The sequence below is a fragment of the Nansenia antarctica genome, assembly GCF_963989245.1.
Source record: "Nansenia antarctica genome assembly, chromosome: 19".
NCBI classification, from domain to species: Eukaryota; Metazoa; Chordata; class Actinopteri; order Argentiniformes; family Microstomatidae; genus Nansenia; species Nansenia antarctica.
Genome location: NC_137692.1, coordinates 14042811 through 14058027, shown reverse-complemented (window position 1 = coordinate 14058027; position 15217 = coordinate 14042811). Strand labels below are relative to the sequence as shown.

The 15217-nt window shown below is 42.6% G+C and overlaps 1 protein-coding gene across 1 annotated transcript; it reads right to left on the bottom strand.

Annotated features, from left to right (window-relative positions):
* Positions 1-521: 521 nt before the first annotated feature.
* LOC308173897 (mucosal pentraxin-like) lies at positions 522-2373 on the bottom strand (the record flags this gene model as incomplete). Its single annotated transcript, XM_080548950.1, has 4 exons — positions 522-556; positions 1573-1838; positions 1985-2087; positions 2304-2373. 4 exons carry the CDS (start codon positions 2371-2373, stop codon positions 522-524), a joined length of 474 nt encoding a protein of 157 aa, XP_080405076.1.
* Positions 2374-15217: the final 12844 nt, after the last annotated feature.

The window sequence follows — 15217 nt, the reverse complement described above, 5'->3', positions numbered from 1 at the left end:
TCTTGTGTACTTCATATTCAATGAGCTGATTATCTTTGTGTGTGTGTGTGTGTGTGTCTTGGGCGTACCTGTCAGTCATATTCAGTGCTGTATGCGGGTTCCCCATGTTCTGCTGCAGCTGTAGCGTCAGGATATGTTGGTATTTGATCACCTTCTATATAAAACATCACCGCTCGGCATTAATGGCGTGCACGTGGAAAATTGCGTCAGTGACCACCCCGCCAATCAAAAGTACCGATTTAAGTACTGTTTCGGTACCGGTACCGTTTTTAAAGTATCGATTTGGCACCGGTATCGAATAAAACCCAAACGGTACCCAACCCTACTTAGGAGGAGCAGTTAAGGTGTAACCTGAAGAGATGGAGGTCTTCAGTCTCCGGCGGAAGATGGGGAGTGACTCTGCAGTTCTGACTACTGATGTTACGGTTGACGCGGTAGTCATGACGTCGATCTTCCAACGCAATGTGCGTCGCTACAAACGAAATTTATCGATGCTCGTCAATTTGTCAAAAAACATGTGATCACCCGAACAAAGCTTTGTACGTCACACGAGCACCTGTGACCGATGTGTCAATCATTCCGCTGTACATACTTTGTGTTTTGTCCCCCGCCCCCACCTGTGGTGTATGTCCCCACCTGTCCTACCCGCTGTACATACCTTATGTTTTGTTGTATTGTTCTTCCCATGATGGATGCATGTTTATCTTGTAGATAGTACTAGTTATTTGTCTGTATTATCTTGTATATAGTACTAGTTTTTTTTGTCTGTCTTACATGTAACGATGAATTGAGAATCAAGGACCCCAATTGAAATAAGCCAGTGGCTTTCTTGGGTTTTTATCCTTTTAGTTGACCTTGTATGTAATATGTACTTTCATGTACCTACTTCTGCAAATCTAATAAAGTTTTCAATCAATCAAACAAACGAGGCAGTGGTCCAAATGATGGTGTGTTATTCCAAAGAAATTCTTTGTATGTTTTGCTATGCGAGTTGGTTGATTGGTTGTGACTGGACAGCAAAATAAGCTGCATTAACTTTGCTCCCAGAGTGTAGAGGCCATCTAACATGCAGTGTTCAATATGAGCAAGCATGGCACTCACTGAATCAGGATTCTATGAGACTAAAAGGTAAACAAAACTGTGTGCATACAGCCTGTTCTGTACTCCAATAAAGAAATAACAAAGAAACTGTTTAATGCTTAACTACTTTTATTACATTCAGTGGGGAATAAAACATTGGCATAAGTACTGGACTTCAACTGACTCAATTTCAGCTAGAATACATTCAACGATTTGTTGGGGGGGAAATCATGAGGTATTGCATTTAGCGAGTTGAGGATGTTGAGTGTCCTCTACATACACCTGCCCAGTCACAATGTAAGTCAGATCCCCCCAGTTAATCACATCGCCTGGGCTGTAGTCTACATTATCTGTGAAGTGCTGAATCTCACAAGGAGACAGGACTTTGTTCCACACATGCACATCAGTGATGTGGCCAACAAATGACTGGCTGTGAGCAAAGCCCCCCCCCATAGTTGTCTTGCTCCTGACCCAGAACAATGCTGAGATTACCATCAATTTTACTCCCTCTGTAGCCCTGCTTCCGCAGGCTGGGCTTCCCATTGGTCCACACCTGGCTGATCCCATTGGTGGAGTTCCAGGTCCCACACACTGACACGCACACATAGGGCTCATGTGGCAGCCCCTTAAACACTTGAACTCTATCCATGATCCCAAACTGCAGTTCCCCAACTCCCTTGAACAGCATCAGGTTGTTGAAGTGTCTTCTGGAGGCGCCGGACAACAGAACATAGTTTCTCTGCAGGTCTGTGAAATACCTTCAGGAAGAGATTCATAAATATAGAGTTAGATCAAGAAATGTTCAATATAACTAGGGATTCACCATGCAGACACAAGGTCAACGTCAGTCAAGGTGTTTTGAGTTGTCTTAACTTGACGACAGAAGTATTGAACACTACGTTACCTGAGACATAAGGACACAGAGCCAAGGATCTCTCCTATTGGGATCAGCTTCACGTGCGCATTCTTCGTCACTTGTCCAAATATAAAATTTTTACCTGTGAGGTCTGGTCAGACAAACAGGATTTAGTCCATCAAATCAAACCATTCAAAGCACATATGGAATTGTAATGTTAGTACTGTCTGAAGAGATTTCCAGTGCATACACAAATGTAAATGGTGTACTTCCAGGTATGTACGCATTGCCATATGAATACTGATCGTATGTCAAATGAGCGTTCATGTTCAAAGTAAATCAACAGGATGGTCACCTGATGTCTCACCTTTATGCTGAGATGTGTCAGAGGCCCAGCACACGGTGAACATGACCAGCACCACAAAGAGTCTCTCCATCTGTTCACAAAACAACAGCATTGTTTACAACACATATTACACCAGGGTTTCAATGTGCATGCATATGTGCACAGTATAAATGGGTTTGCATTCTCTTCAATTGCATGGCATTAATGGACAAAATGGCTTTTACCGTATGTCATGTTAGAGAACCTACCTTGTCAGTTCTACTGAACGGCAGATGTTCTGTAGCTTTGTTGATCCAGAAGATGTCTAGTTTAGTTTGTCGTATATTTCTGTAGTATGTATGATCTATGTATGAATATGTAGTATATTTTAAACACACACACATACCAGGGCATGCAAGGACATGATGCCCTCTAACAATGAGGGTTCTATGGCAACCAGATGACCAACAGAGACCTCTGGGGGTTGGGCAAACACACATACATTCTGGCCCCTCCCCTCTTGAACAAAACGGGCAGGCTAGCTAGAGAGCGGCCTCTTTTCCAGCCCAGGTCACAGGATCAACACATGTATGTATAAATCTGTTTGTAACTCGGATTAAATCGTCTTAAACTCAATAACTGTTCTTTGATTCATAACCAATAAGAAATACACAACACATGGCGAGCCAGCCAGGAGTCTAAAAAGGGAAATCTATGTTTGAAAACTGAAGCTGCAAGAAAGGTATGATTGTGTGGAATGGCTGTGTTTTTCAAACATTTTCTTTGAGACTAAAACAACCTTAAAGTAAAGTATCTTGTTGGAATAGAAACAAACTTTTCATAATCTTTAATAAGTGGGGTTGGTGAGAGCCGGACTTTGAAGCCCGTTTTTTGTAAATATACGATTAGATTGGTAAGGGATTTGAGTGTTTGTATTGGTGATATAGGGCTGAATTTGGTAATTCGCTTTTTTTATGTTAAGATATTAGTTATGTAACTAATAGTGGTATTACGGAATATCGTGAGTGTGTGTGTAAAATTGTGTTTTGATAAAGCGTAATAAGTCATTATTGTAGAACTGTAGCAGAAGTGTGTCTTAGACGCCATTGGCATTTAGACGCCATTTGCAGTGTCCTTTGTCCTTTGTCAGCGGAGCTTAGACGCCATTTGCAGTGTCCTTTGTCCTTTGTCAGCGGAGCAGAAACACGCACGCTCAGGCACGCGCGGACACACACAGGCCTAGATATCTCTGTGAAGGGACCGTGTAAGATTTAGTTCGGTAACTAATAGTTAAATTGCATTGAAAAGAGCATTATTGTTATAGACTAAGAAATCGATTCTTCAGAACTGTGTCAGAGGATCCATTCTTAGACGCCATTGTCTTTGTCCTTGAGGAAGGACACACACAGAGGCCATCTCTATGAGGAAAACGTGAATGCATTGTAGAATATTTGAATGAGATAAATAATAGTTTAACTGGATTGAAAGATAATCGTGAAATTGTTGTGTCGTGGAAAATAACAGTATTGTGGAAAGCAAAATATATGTTGTGAGACTAATCTTTTCACAGCAGCGGGTTTCCCCTCAGAGGAGAAGGACAAAGACTAGCCCCTCCTTCCCCTACTCCATTTTACACGGAGGAGCTGGCGCATGCGCAATCGATACGCAAGTCGGTTGCTTGGCGCCGCCTGCTGGACAAAATACGACAAGACATTTTAAAACACTAATCCTCAGGGAGATACATCTGAGGTCGATGAAACAGTCCGATACATTAATAAATAGATGGTTATAAATGATTGTAATATATTACATTACTTTAATTAATTTAATTAATTACAAATTGATTGAATTAATTATTCAGATCATTTTATTTTTCTGTTTTCACAAAACTTTGATCAATTGTTTTGTGACAATCTAATGATATGTTGATAATAGCTAATTGACTTCACAGGTTTACATCAATGAAGTGTCAATGAATAATTCTAACTAATCATTCATTCCTTTCACTTAACAAGTCGATTTCTTTACAGATTGTAATTAATAATTAATCATTCATTCTTTTCCAAATAACAAGTCGATTTCTTTACAGGTTATAATTAATATTTGTAATTTACATCTTTTATTTCAAGTTAGGTCATGTCCACAGCTTTTGATTAGGAATAGCAGAATAGATTGTATTGATAATTAAGCAGTAAAAGGGTTTTTGTAAATCAGTGAATACTTAGGTGTTGACCAGCCTTTGTGATTTAATAATTGTGTTGACCAGAACTGTAATTAGTATTGAATGAGTAATCAAGTGACACATATTCATAAACAATTAGGAAACACATTTAAGTATAAAGTACTTACACAGATATTAGATTTAAGTTAATACTGCACTGACATACACAAGAGGCAAGTCTGTTATTCTGAAGTTGCAGGGTTTTGTGTGGACGGTTAATACAGTTAAATTGGACTAGCATTTGTTTAGCAAATAAGGCAAAATAAGGTGGGTTGTAAGAAGCGTACACCTTATCTAATATAGAATATTGTCAGCATATTGAGCAAGTAGAATGGGGTCAAATTCAACGAAGCTGTTAAAAGATATTAGTGAACATCGTGGAATGTTGGCTACGTTATCCCCTATGGCTGTAGTGGAAAAAATGAATCCTCTTGTTAGGGAAATTAGCAAAATGTCTACGAAATGGAATAGCCGTTGGGCATACATTGAACAGCCGTGGCCGAAAGAGGGCAGCCTTAATTTACAAATAATTGCAACATTGGAAATACTTATCAATGGGCACAAAGCACATCAAAGAGGAAAGATTAGATCAGAGAAACGCAAGTTAGAGTTAGCTATTTTAGATCTATTTAAGGTAGAGGGACAGAAAATAGCTCAGATGGAACCGGAAAAGAAAAAAGAATTGGCCAGAACACTGGAACAGAAATTGAACATTTCATCCCCAGACATGTGTCCTGTCTCCAGTCCCCCTCCATATGCTAAGGCACTGGAGGACCATTCCCAGAAGAAGAAGAAGAAGAAGGAGCCAAGGGGAAAAGGGGACGACAGGAGTGACGAGGAAGATGACAGCGAAGATGGCAGTGAAGACTCAAGTGATGACGACAATGCAGATGGAGGCTACAACGCGCAGGTCAGGAAGATGATAGCCACAGCCGAAAGGAAAGGTGGGAGAAGACGCCCGGAGAAAGCGGAAAGAGAGGAAGATTGTCACCGAATGTCATCAAATACATTAAAGAACTGTCCAGTGCTGATTCGGGGTAACAAGATGGAATATCATCCGTGGCATCATACAGATCTGTCTGAAGTGATGGAGAAGCTCCCCGTTCTTCAAGATGGTGGATACCCGTGGACTACTGAGATGGACGTGAGACTGACAGGAACGCAGGCCGCAATGGGAGACCTGAAAAGACTCTTAGCTTTTATTGCAGGATTGGATACAATGCAGGAAATATTGATGAAGGCAGGACTTCATAGATATATCAATACATCAGTGTATGATCCAGAGCTCTTCGCAGCAAACAGAGGCAGGCTGTGGAAAGCAATCAGAGAGACTTACCCTACTCACATTCACCCAGACAATATCATTGTGAAGCCACTGGGGGGAGATGAGAATCCCCGGGGGTTTGTTGCCCGTGTGCACTCTCAATGGAGAAGTGTGACAGGGAAAGACGCTGAAGATAACCCCTTAGAAAAATCCATAATCAGGGAAAAAATACAAGAAGGGCTTCCTACCCCAGTTAAGGATAAGCTAGCAGAAGTGGTGGGGCTACGACACATGAACAAAGCTGTTTATATAGACCACGTAGCTCATCAAGTTGAGTTATATCGAAAGAATATTCAGATACAGAAGGCACGAGACGAAGAATCACTCAGAATATTGACTCATGTGCAATTGACTGAAAGCGAGAGGAACATAGAGGGAGTGCAGGCTTTAGCCCCACAGCAACAGCCACCTGGAGTGCAGACTGCTACTTACCAGTCCTACTCACAGGGGCCACAAGGGGGGTATCCTGCTACTTACCAGTCCTACCCACAGGGGCCACAAGGGGGGTATCCATACCCACAAGGGCCACCAGGGGTGCAAGCGGTTCCATACCAGATGTACAACCAGCCTGGCCAAGGACCACCACCAGGGGGATGGACAGCAGCAGGGAAGAAGATGCTAGAACCGTGTTACCAATGCGACCAGAATGGACATCTAGCCTGTACCTGCTGCAACAGGCCCCAGGGGGGCGCAGGGGGGAGCCAAGGAGGAGGATATTGGCCCCCTACTACACCTGCTCCAGGAGTGATGAACCCTTACGGAGGCCCAGCAGCTGGCCTATAGGGGTGCCCGGAAGATCCGAGTGGGAGGTGCCAGCTGGTGGTGACAAAGAAGCCTGAAGGCGCCACGCACCTCCCTATGTCTAGAGAATATGTGAAGACAATCGGATTTGAGGGAATTAAACAGCTGATTCCTACAACTGAGCTTGTAGACTTAGAGTACAAGGGACAGAGAGCAACTCTGTCAACACTTGTGTCAGAACACACGCCAACAGGGCTGCTAGGGAGAGATGCTCTATGCCAATTGAACTGTACAGTAAAATGCACACCTGACGGCTGTCAGGTGACGGTGCCAGCCGATGTTCAGATTCCATCGACAGCCAGAGTGATTAAGCATAGAACAGACCTACAAGCTTTGCCTTTAAAGGGAGCTGATATAGAATATTGGGTTGATGGGTCTTGTTACGGGGTAGGAGAAACTTTGTGCGCTGGGTATTCCTTAGTTAAAGCACAGAATTCAAAGTTTATTGTAGAACAGGCTGAGGCAGTTCCTCAGCCTTGCTCAGCTCAGTTGGCTGAATTGATTGCCCTCACAGAAGCATGCAACTTGGGAACCGGACGGAGAGTGACAGTGTACACCGACTCTGCCTATGCACATAATGTTTGTCATTTTAATGGAGCTGTATGGAGGGGGCGGGGTTTTAAGAGAATTGATGGTACGCCTATACAGCACCACGCACAGATCATGAAGCTGTTACAAGCCATGATGAAGCCAAAGGAATTAGCCATAGTGAAGTGTGCCACACACAGGTCTGACTCATCACATGTCACACAAGGTAACAGGGCTGCAGAGGATGCAGCCAAAGCCATTACAGGAGCAGACAAGGCAGGTAAAGGTCTTCTGGTCACACATGAAAAGCAATTACAGGGCATGGTCACACTTGAGGATTTATTGATGTTACAGAGTAGAGCAACTATGTTAGACAAGAACGTTTGGCTAGCAAGGGGGGCAAGTCAGGATGACACAGGTCTATGGAGGAATCATGAGGGGTTGGTTGTAGCACCCTCAGATTTAATAGGCATGTTAATACGGGAAGCTCATGGATTAGCACATGTGGCTTTTTTCTTTGGTTTCTTAGCTGCAGTATGTGGGGTTTTGTGTTTTTGTTTTTGTTTTGTGGTCGTTTAGTTTCGGAACACCCTCTGGGTGGTCCGAGGGGGGATGTGTCGTATATTTCTGTAGTATGTATGATCTATGTATGAATATGTAGTATATTTTAAACACACACACATACCAGGGCATGCAAGGACATGATGCCCTCTAACAATGAGGGTTCTATGCCAACCAGATGACCAACAGAGACCTCTGGGGGTTGGGCAAACACACATACATTCTGGCCCCTCCCCTCTTGAACAAAACGGGCAGGCTAGCTAGAGAGCGGCCTCTTTTCCAGCCCAGGTCACAGGATCAACACATGTATGTATAAATCTGTTTGTAACTCGGATTAAATCGTCTTAAACTCAATAACTGTTCTTTGATTCATAACCAATAAGAAACAACAGTTCCCAAGATGTCTGGTCTCTCCTGTCCTTTTTATTGTGATCAGTGAAACAGGGAAGTGGCTCCTCCTTATGGAGGAGGCCCAGGTGTGGCATGTGGGGCTAACAAGCCTGCAGTCTGCTTCCCTGGGCCATCCACCTGATTGGGGAATGCGGGGCAGCTGTGCATGGTTATCAATACCTGGTACTCTGCGGTGTCACTACGGCTACGTTCACACTGCAGTGAAATGTGACCCAAATCCCCAAAAATGGCCACATACACATCGACACAGTTTGTCACAGCACCTTTATTGACAAGACATCACAGATGATGGTGGGCTACATATTTTGCCCCAAATTCCTGACTTGTGAGTCAGTCGATACAGCCGCCATACCATGACCTGACCAGCAGATGGCAGTATGGAGCCGGTTGGGTTCGTCTGGTTGGCTGCGTCTGATGGCTGGTCCTACCCCTGTCCGACGTGATTGGTCATAAACATCGTATTGACGTGATGTGATTGGTTGGTAACCTTAGTAGGAGGGGAAAGATGACTAGTGTAAAAGTGAAGGCTTTAAAGTTTAAACTTTGCAATACTTCGTAATACTCACTAACCTACAGTGAAGTTTATGTTTGGGAATAATTGAAAGCCATGATATAATCTGTACATTCTAGAGTTTTAACAACAATGATGTATGTTATTTATTACATTCTAGAGTTTTACGGAGGATGTAGCAGGGCTGGACAGGGACTTATGTACAGGGGAACGGGCCCTCACGGAGGACGTAGCAGGGCTATCTGTGTATTTATCTGTTCTATTATTGTTGAATTTGTGAATGATATGTTACTCCCTAACTATTATTATATACCTGATTGTAACCTGTACAGTTCTTTTGCAAACGCCCCCTGAGGTGTTGTGTATTTATATATAAAGTTTATTCTGTTTTCTGAATCAGTGTGGACTCGTGGTGTGTTTGTTCATCGTCTGACATTGGCACGTTTTATTACAATATCAACTACTATACTAGTCCAAAAGTTACATATGACTGTAGTTATCATAACTGTACATGTCCTACTCTAATGGATCTTGAACGAAACGCGCATTTTTTTTATTAAGTTGAATTGCTGAGTTGTGTTTGCAACTTTATGAGAAAATGATCTGCTGATCAGACCACTCTAACAGGAGTGTTTGTCCGTGAATAACACCGGCTATGCCCGGGGTAGAAACACAAGACTATAGCTGGATAAGGTCTACAGGTCTACACGGTCATTTTAAGCCGTCGACCAGCCCTCCACGACCACGGGAAGTCATGTTAAAAGTGAAGATACTTCTGTTAAACTAAGCTAAGCTAAACATCGCTAATCGCTAACTCCCTCCTGGGCTTAAAGTGACAAGTAATAACGTTGTGGAAAAAACCGTCAGATCAGATAGATATAAGGGTTATTTTGATAAACCGGATACATTTTGTGAATATATATGGTTACTTTCTCGCCTGAAAACATATTAAAACTTCATAAAATGACATATTAACACTTGTAGAGCCAAATTAAAGCTTTTCGCTAAACGGAGGTTTCAAAAACACTAGACTGACGCGTCACAGTCGCCAGCTGGTCGTGACGCGTGCCAGCTATGGAACGCCCGCTCCGCTAAAATGGACTCGCGTATCATAGCCAATGAGGGACCTTGAATCAAGGCACTCATACATATTAATGAGGAGTTTCGCGTCATTGCTGTCGACCACAGCGTAGGGGGTACGTTTCGCTACGTATGGAAGGCCACACCCTGCAGGCGAGCCGATTTGAAAACTTCTCGCGGGGGAGTAAAGTTTCACAAGCAGACCAACTTCGAGTAAAGTTTCACAAGCAGACCAACTTTGTGAGGATGGCATTGCCGATTTGAAAACTTCTCGCGGGGGAGTAAAGTTAAGTTACTTCGTGAGGATGGCATTGCGGGCTTTTCTTTCGAATTGCAACCGCACATTTAGTGAATGTGTGAGACTAGCAATGTCGGACGATGAGGAAGTAGTCCAAGCAGCTTTGGCAAGGTAAGATCAATCCTAGCTTTATGCATAGGTAATTAGGCTATGATACAGTGTCTGGTCTGAATCTTATAGCCTGTTGTTTTACTGTGTTTATTTAACCTAGAATGGAGACAATGGAAACAAGTCTCCGATGGGCTAGAGGAAGGCTTGTTGAATCGGATTTTGTTGATCAGTTGTTGGGGTTCATCGATGAATTTCGTCAGGAGATTGGGCAAGAGCAACAACGGCCTCGTAAGTTCCCTCAATTTGCTTTTATACAACAGTTATACAGCCATGTATTAGTTAACAGTAATACATGACAACAGATTATGAATAGTTTGTTTATTTAATCATAAAAATAAACAAAAAAATATTTCCACAACTGAACTTCAACTGGACTGTTGCCTAGTAACGTGAACACAAACATGTAGTCTAATTAACATGTAGTCTAGTTAACGTTCATTTAGTAGAACATCTGTGTGGCGGAGTGATACATGTAGTTAAAAGTCCCAGTGCTGTTATACTGTATATCAGCACTCATGGAATGCCTCTTGTCCAATCGAGATCCAAGATGTCGGAACTAACTGTTGTATATAAATTGAGTTGTCCGCACGGCATATAAGATTACCTGAGTACCTTTGTATCAAATTAAACTTACAAAATGTATCAACAACGCAATTTATCTAAATAAACTACAATATTAAACTATTCAAATATATTATATAGTACCATTTATTCACTAGCACATAGCCCAATCTAATATTAGAATATCAATAATTATTATTACACTAAAGTAATATGATTTATTTTGTTTTTACCATGAAGAGATTTCGTTACCACACCTCTCCTCAAGTTAAGGCCTCTTTTACAATACAATGCAGGCCTCTAGTCAATTGCAAATTAGCACAGGACACACTGGTGTTCACAGGTCTAGAGGAAGGTGGGACAGAAGTACTTCCACTCAACTCAATTAACATGGGTACAATGGATAACTAGACGCTGTCTGGAGGCCTGTTTTACAATACAATGCAGGCCTTTTGGCCTCTAGTCAATTGCAAATGACCACAGGACACATGGTGTTCACAGGTCTAGAGGAACGTGAGACAGAAGTACTCAACTCAATTAACAATAGACAGGCAGAGTGGGAGATGTTGTGGATTAAAGTATGTAAAATAGCAGTGTTACTGAACCGAATGTAAACTTTTTGTTCTAATAAACCTTTTTGTTGTTTTTGTTGTTTCACCACTGCAGTGTCCCAAGGATATCGTGCTCCCCGAATTAGGGGACAGGCTGGACGGCCACGTTATTTGATCACCCAAGAGCAACTCGTGTTTTTATTATCTTTTAATTTTACCGTACGCCAGATCGCAGACATACTGGGTGTCTCAAGACGCACTGTTGAGCAACGTCTCAGGTAATTATTGATGCATTTAACCTGAGCTGTGTATAGTTGCACAGAGTCATTAGTTAATGTCAAAATGAGTGACTAATTTGCTCTCTTTTATTTTATTTTATTAAAGACTGTTTAATATCTCCATACGGCATCGCTACTCAACCATGACCGACGCAGAGTTGGATCAAAGAGTCATTGACCTGGTACAAGGAAACGATGAAATTGGCCCAGAAGCTGTGCGTGCACGTCTTTTTGGAGAGGGCGTTGTTGTGCAAAGGAGGCGTGTTCGACAAAGTCTGCTCAGGACAGACCCAGGCGGGGCTGCTCTTAGAGCTATGTCTAATAGACTGCACAGGCGTACATACAGAGTGGCTGGGCCAAACTCCTTGTGGCATCTGGATGGAAACCACAAGCTCATCAGGTCAGTAACTATACCCCATGTGTAATAAAAGTGCAGTGCAAATGTATTTGCCCCTTCCTGATTTCTTTTATGGTTACATATTAGTCTTTCTAAATAATTTCTAAATAATTCACTACATGTTTATAAGCTCACAGTATATATTTATCCATCTCTGTATATCTGATCCACCATTGTATATATGTTTATATGCTTACCTATCTATAACCAGTACTCATGATGTAGTGTTACAATAATAATAATATGCTATTTCTTTACAAGGTGGAGAATCGTTATACATGGAGGAATCGATGGCTTCAGTCGAATGATCGTGTTCCTCCAAGCTTCACAAAACAATAGAAGCAGCACTGTGATGGAGCAGTTTGTTCAGGCGGTTGACAGATTTGGTGTCCCCTCTCGAGTGAGATGTGATCATGGTGGAGAGAATAATGCTGTTTGCCTCTTCATGGACGTCTTTCGAGGGTCAGCCAGGGGAAGTGCATTGAAAGGAAGGAGCACTCACAACCAAAGGATTGAAAGATTGTGGAGAGACGTTTGGAATGGCGTCTCTAATGTATACCACTCCCTCTTCACAATGCTGGAGCACGATGGAACACTGGACTGCAACAATGAGATGCACCTTTGGGCTCTACACTACGTGTACTTGCCAAGAATTAACCGAGACATGGGTCTCTTTGTGAACCAGTGGAACCACCATGGGCTCAGGACTGAACGGTACATGTCCCCGTATCAACTCTTTGTGCGGGGATGTCTTCGACTACAAGCAGGAAACCTCACAGGTGTTCAAGGGGTTTTCGGTGCAGATGAGCAGCCAGCAGAGGGAGTACAGAGACAACCAGCACCTGCTTTCAACTGGCCAGAGAGGGTTGCTGTTCCCTCTAATCGGTTTGTTCTTGAGCCTGGTCGCCTTCAAGAACTCCAGCAGCGAGTCGACCCTTTGGCAGGTCCAAGAGAGAGTATTGGAGTCGATCTTCTGGAGGAAGTGCTTAGCTTCAAGCTGACACTGTGTGTCCTACTATAGTTTGCTACTGTGTGTTCTTCTATAGTATAGTTCTGTGTGATTGGTTCTGGTTAGCGCAAGCTACCACCATAGGGTGCTATGGTGGGTTGCTATTACATGTAGTGTGTTTTTGACTCCTTGCAGAGGGAGTGTGTGTTTGTCATTAAGTTAATTGTTTCACACTTGTTTAATTGTTAACTGTTTAATACTTGCATAGCTTTCTAATTTACTTTATTCTTTATTACTATATGATATCCATTTGCTCTTCATTCTATAGTCGTTTTTAGTTAAAGAGTTTCACGGAAACCTGTTTTCTTGTCCTTTTAAAATAAATCTTATTTTATTTTTATTCTCCCATCTCTCCTGATTCTTGTTATAAAATTGTTACCCCCATATCCTAGACCATATATGGGGTCGTAACAATAGCAGACTCAGCAATATCTCAAAAAAGTACTGGATGTACAGGCACATGGCCTCAGAAGCAGGAACAGCCATGATATGTGTTTAGCTTACATGCATAGTGATAATTATGTATGAAATATACTACAATGGCTATGGAACAATTTACTTCTGTAGTATATTATAAGTGAAGAAATACTTAATCAAGGTCTGATGTTAATTGAACAATGACTTTATTATCAAGAAACCAAAGTGCTTTACAACGGCCTCTCATTCACCCATTCACACACCAATGGCGGCAAGCTGCCATGCAAGGCGCCGGCCCGCTCATTGGGAGCAATTTGGGATTCAGTGTCTTGCCCAAGGACACCTTACACATGGTGAAATTGAAGAGGTAGTACTAGTGTCCTACATGACAGATTAGGAGCATAGAGACCTTCAACAGGTGTAATACCACATTGAGCCACAGTGTGTCAGCAGGAACTTAACCTTTTAATCAAATGAGTTCTCCCAGCTTATTGTTTTAAAACTCTCAAACTCTGTTTTTCTTTCTACTTGCCTAAGAGCAATGTAGGCCAACTTTGTTATGGTTATGGTGGAATCAAAGAATAAGTGAGCAGTCAAATTCAGAATTCTCATACCTTACAGATAACCTAACCCAGATATAAATGAGTATAAATTAGAACACATCAGTGTATATGTGACTATTTCTCCCAACCCTAGATTACAATCGAGCTCAAAGACAACTGTAATGTCTGGTCACACCAATATCGGTCCCATCTAGAACAAACAGTAATTAATAACGTCATAAAACATGTCAAGACATGTGGCCAGCCGAGGCTCGAACCGCCGATCTGCAGACCTTGAGACAGACTGCCTCTTATGCCACCCCAAAGGTGACGGCACAGCCAATTCCTGTCTCCATGGCCCCCTTGAATGCGCTGTATGTTGTACATACAGGGAGCCGGAGAATGAGGGCACAGGTGTTGGCCGTGGGGAACATGGCTGGTCCATCACTTGGGTGGAGAAACTCCAGCTCAGGAGGGGATGGAAACCCCATAGCTGGGATCTTCTCCAGGCCAGTGGCAAATATTAGCACTTCTTCCAGGGTCAGCGGGGTTTCTCCACCTGTAAAAAAATAAATAAATTATCCATAATCAATTGTGTCATGTTTGTTGTGCAATAGCCCACACTTTATCATAGAGAAACAATCTGTAGAGACCCAGTGTCCCAAGCCTACAAAAACCACAGCACTGTCACACAACAATGTTCAAAATAAATGTACATTCCATTTTCTAGGTTTTCATCCCATATAGCCTATATTTATTGAAAAATTAAATGACCTCAGTGTGCACTGCTATCGACAATACCAACCCCAGCAACAGGGTATTCACCCTGCTGCAATCTGGCAAGAGATACAGAAGTAAGTAAGTAAGTAAAATGTATTTGGACAGCACCTTTCCCAGACCAAGGGTCACAAAGTCACAAAGAGTTTGGGAGCCACGGTTTGTAATGCTCTATCACCCTGGGTCTGTCTGTCTGTCTGTCTGTCTGTCTGTCTGTCTGTCTGTCTGTCTGTCTGAATGCTCTATCACCCTGGGTCTTCAGTCTGGCACGGGAGACAACCAGCAAACCCTGGTCAGAGGACCTGAGAGACCTGCTGGGGCTGTAGGCTCAGAGACAGCTTCTTCCATCAAGCTATCAGACTACTGAACTCTGGCCACTAGCCTAGCTAGCCACTGCCAATATTGCACACTATCTCATTTAGTATTTTCTTTTTTTATTTAAAATATTATTTCTTTGCGCTATGTTGTTGTCTGGTGCTGATGTAGAACGGAGCACGGACACACACACACACACACCCACACCCACCCACCCACCCACACACACACACACACACACACCCACACCCACACACACACAC